The sequence below is a fragment of the Protobothrops mucrosquamatus genome, unplaced genomic scaffold (genome assembly GCF_001527695.2).
Source record: "Protobothrops mucrosquamatus isolate PMUCROS unplaced genomic scaffold, P.Mucros_1.0 scaffold6998, whole genome shotgun sequence".
Classification (NCBI taxonomy): Eukaryota; Metazoa; Chordata; class Lepidosauria; order Squamata; family Viperidae; genus Protobothrops; species Protobothrops mucrosquamatus.
The window spans coordinates 41,001-44,801 of NW_015392809.1; the positions used below are offsets into that span (position 1 = coordinate 41,001).

A 3,801-nucleotide genomic window follows, 5' to 3' on the forward strand; every position below is an offset into this window, starting at 1 on the left:
CCCGGTCCCGAGTTGGCGCGCCCTCCACCAATGGCCCGGCGTGGGAGCCCCTCCCTCGCGCCACGATTGGCTGAACCCTGGCGGGGTGCGCGGGCCGGTTCCTTTCAAGGCTAAGGCGAGGGGGGTCGCCCACCCCAGCCCCCACCCCCGGCCGGGGTCCTACAAAGCCCGGGATCCCGCCCGGCTCCTCCAGTGGTTCCGAGAGAGAGAGGCAGCCTCGCACCTGCTCTCCTCCCGTCCCTTTCTGGAGATCGGAAGGAGGGGAGAAGACGCCCCGACGGCCCGTCCTCGACCCACCGCGGAAGAGACCCTCCCGTCTCGGGGAGCCGCCCTGCCCTGCCCTGCCCTGCTTTGCCCATCGGGCTCCGCGCAAGGAAGAGGAGAGGCGGCCATGGAAAAGGTGAAGGATGGAGAGGGAGAAACGGGGAGCGCGTCCCCCACGGTTTTACTCCATTGGTTTCCAAACGCTTGGTGCTGCTCCCTCCCCCCCGGGGGACGCGGTTCTTTTCGGGAAAGCCTCGGTCCCCAGCGCCGCGTGGTACCCACGGGGCGGAGGGCGAAGGGATGGAGAGGGGGGAGCTGATGCCAGGCATTGTAGGGGGCGGCAATGAGCCCAGCCCCCCGAGCGCGAACGGGAGACCAAGAACTGCCTCGGCCTTGGTGACCCAGGCAGGATTAAAGGGGTGTGGGGTGTGGGGGGGTGTCGTTCTCCTTTGCAAGGCACTCGCCCCGGCCTGCGCCCAGCTCATCGGACAGCCAGGAGAGCTCCGTCCGCGCCCTCCAGGGTCTCGGGACGTTGCGCAAGGGCCTGCGGGCTACTTGGCCAGAGAAGCGAGTCCGAGAGATAAGTTGGTTCCGAGAACGGAGCTCCTGTCTTTTTGGAGAGGCTGGAGAGCTGCGTTCTCACGACGCGCCGGGCTGCGGCTGTTGGCAGCGTTCACACAATGCCCGTTTCCGCACAGCTTCAGCGGACGGGCTGACCGGTCACAAAGGGCGAAGTCTTCCCCCCCCCCCGAGTCCCCGCCCGCCTTTGGGGCGACCCGGCCCTTCAGCCGCCCTCCTCTTTCCAAGGGCGAGCTGACCCGACCTGGCCCCCCTCTGGCACCGACTGGGGGGGGCGGCCCTTGGCCACACTGGCTGGCGGCTCCTCAGAGGCGACGCCTGCCCCCCCCCCCAACACCCAGACACCCGGGGAGGGCCAGCCTGGGCTTCGCTGTGGCCTCCTTTCCCGGCTCTCCCTCGGAGGGCGCCGTGACCCGGGCGTGACATCCTGACGGGGACCTTCAGATGGGAAGGGCAGCGGAGCCCTTGGCTGGCTTTGCCCAGCCAGACGGGACCCCCCCCCCCGCCGGGGGGGAGGAATTAGGCCGGGGGCGGGGCTGGCCCGTCTCCAGCTGAGCGCAGATGGCGGGCGGGGGCGCAGACGAAGCACCACCTGCCGCGCGCCCCCCCCCCAGCCCTTTTTCCAGAGACCAGTGGAAGAATGACAGGAGGGGTGGGGGGGGTTCTGCGCCGCCCCCGCCCCCCTAACTGGACCAGCATTGCTTTTGCTTGGACTCTCCGGCTGGCAAGGGGGGGGGGGTCCGGGCATTTGAGGCGGGCTTTGACCGGCTCCTCCCTGGAGTCGAACTGCTTTTAGACTTTCGTTCCCTGCGCACGGGCCAGAATGGGCAGGAGGGAGGACTCGGAGGTGTAGAGTCCGATTCATGGACGGACGGGCGGACGCCTAGCCTCTCCCAGCCCGGCCATCCTGCGCCGTTCGCCTCCGGAGGGCGAGGCTGGTGGAGCTGCTGCTCTAATTGCTTGGGGTGGGCGCACCTGACATGGACCCCCCCCCGGCAGCCCCCCACCCACACCTCCTTCGGGGACCCTGCCCTCTTCAACCCTCCCTCCCCGCCCCGCCACTGCCCCAAGCTTTGGCCGCGCGGAGAGCTCCATCGGGCAAGGAGGGACCGCCGCTGCTGCGCTAGATTTCTGCGCGCAGGGAGTGTGCCTCGAACCCCGAGCCTCTGTCCGGCGCCTCTCAGAGGGTTCGGCCCGTCTGGCCAGGTCCTCGGCGTGAGTGACAGGGCCGAGTGGCCCGCTCCGGGGCTCTTCTTCTCCTCCCCCCCCCAAGGGCTGTGGGTGGTCCCCCTGCCCGGCTGGCAGTGCCCGATGGAGGTGGGCGGCAGTGGGGTGGCTGCTCTTCCCTTGGCTTCCCAAGCTGGCCTCCTCTTCCTCCTCTTCCTCCTCCTCCTCCTCCTCCTTCTCCTCCTCCTCCCATCCCTTGGCGATCCAGAGGGAGGGAGGGAGGGAGGCAAGCAGTCAGAAAGGCAGCTGCGGAGAAGCGCAGCGGGCAGAAGCTCGGGACCTGAGCAAAGTACGAGGCGGGGAGTTCTCCTGCCGGTCGGAGGGTCCTCCTCCTCCTCCTCCTCCTCCTCTTCTCTTCCTCCTCCTCTTCTCCTCCTCCTCTTCTCCTCCTCCTCCTCCCCCCCTCCTCCTCCTCCTCCTCCTCCTCGAAGGGGCGTCCCGCGCCTCCGCCGCGCTCCCTGCTCGACGCTTGGGAGGTTGGCTGGCTGGCTGGCGTTTGGAGGCGGGGAGCCCACGCCTGGCGCCCTCCCCCCTCCTCCTCCGCCCCCCACCCCCCACCCCCAACCTCTTGGTTCTCCTGGCGTCCGGCTCCACTCGCTCAGCGCCACTTCTCCTTGCAGGTCCCAAAGATCCGCCGGAAAGCGATCATGTTCCAGCAGTGGAGTTTCGTGGTCTTCCTGCTGAGCTACTGCCTGCCGTCCTCGGGGCGATCCCTGGAAGGCCAGGGCAACGGACGCCGATTGTGAGTCGCTCTTCTCTTCTTCTTCTTCCTCCTCCTCCGTCCCAGAGCCCTGGGGAGGGGGGGGCTTTCCGGGCACCCTTCGGCTTAAAGATGCCCCCCGCAGCCCTTGCCCTTTCTTTGCCCGGTTGGTGAGGTGCAAATTGGCCAGAAGAGCCGGGCTCTCATTTCCTCTTGGAAATCAAAGTCCGGGGGGGGGGGACGGTCAACTGAAGGGAAGAACTGACCGAGGAGAGGACCGCGTTCCCGAACCAAGGCTGAGCTTCTTCACCTTTTATTCCCCCCCCCTTTTTTTTTTTTCCTTCTCTCGGTCTCCCCGAGAGGCGATTCTTGACTTTTGGAGTTATGAATGGGGAAGGCCGCTTGGCGACTTCGCGCTATCTTTGGAGACGCGGAAAGGCGGAGAAGGGGCCAAAGGACCGTCCCGCTGCTCGTTTGCGCTGGGTCAAAAGAACAATAGCTGTCTTTAAAGGACGTGTGTGTGTGTGTGTGTGTGTGAGTGAGAGAGAGAGAGAGAGAGAGAGAGAGGAGAGAGGGAGAGAGAGAGAAAGAGGGGGGAGAGAAAGAGAGAGAGGAGAGAGAGAGAGAGAGAGAGAGAGAGAAAGAAAGAGAGAGAGAGGAGAGAGAGAGAAAGAGGAGAGAGAGAGAGAAAGAGGAGAGAGAGAGAGAAAGAAAGAGGAGAGAGAGAGAGAAAGAGAGAGAGGAGAGAGAGAGAGGAGACAGAGAGAGAGGAGAGAGGAGAGAGAGAGAAAGAGGAGAGAGAGAGAGAGAAAGAGGAGAGAGAGAGAGAAAGAGGAGAGTGAGAGAGAGGAGAGAGAGAGAAAGAGGAGAGAGAGAGAAAGAAAGAGGAGAGAGAAAAAGAGGAGAGAGAGAGAGAGAGAGAGAGGAGAGAGAGAGAGAGAGAGAGAGAGAGAGAGAGAGAGAGAGAGAGAGAGAAAGAGAGAGCGAGAGAGAGAGAGAGAGAGAGAGAGAGAGAGAGAGAGAGAGAGAGA

General features: G+C 64.8%; 1 protein-coding gene across 1 annotated transcript in view; it reads left to right on the forward strand.

The window, feature by feature from the left end:
* Positions 1-261: 261 nt before the first annotated feature.
* LOC107300416 (parathyroid hormone like hormone) overlaps positions 262-3,801 on the forward strand; it is a 17,261-nt gene continuing 13,721 nt past the window's right edge. Inside the window, exons 1-2 of the mRNA XM_015829751.1 lie at positions 262-400; positions 2,691-2,812. Coding sequence (XP_015685237.1) covers positions 392-400; positions 2,691-2,812 — 131 coding nt within the window. The 5' untranslated portion in view covers positions 262-391. The remainder of the gene's footprint in view (positions 401-2,690; positions 2,813-3,801) is intronic.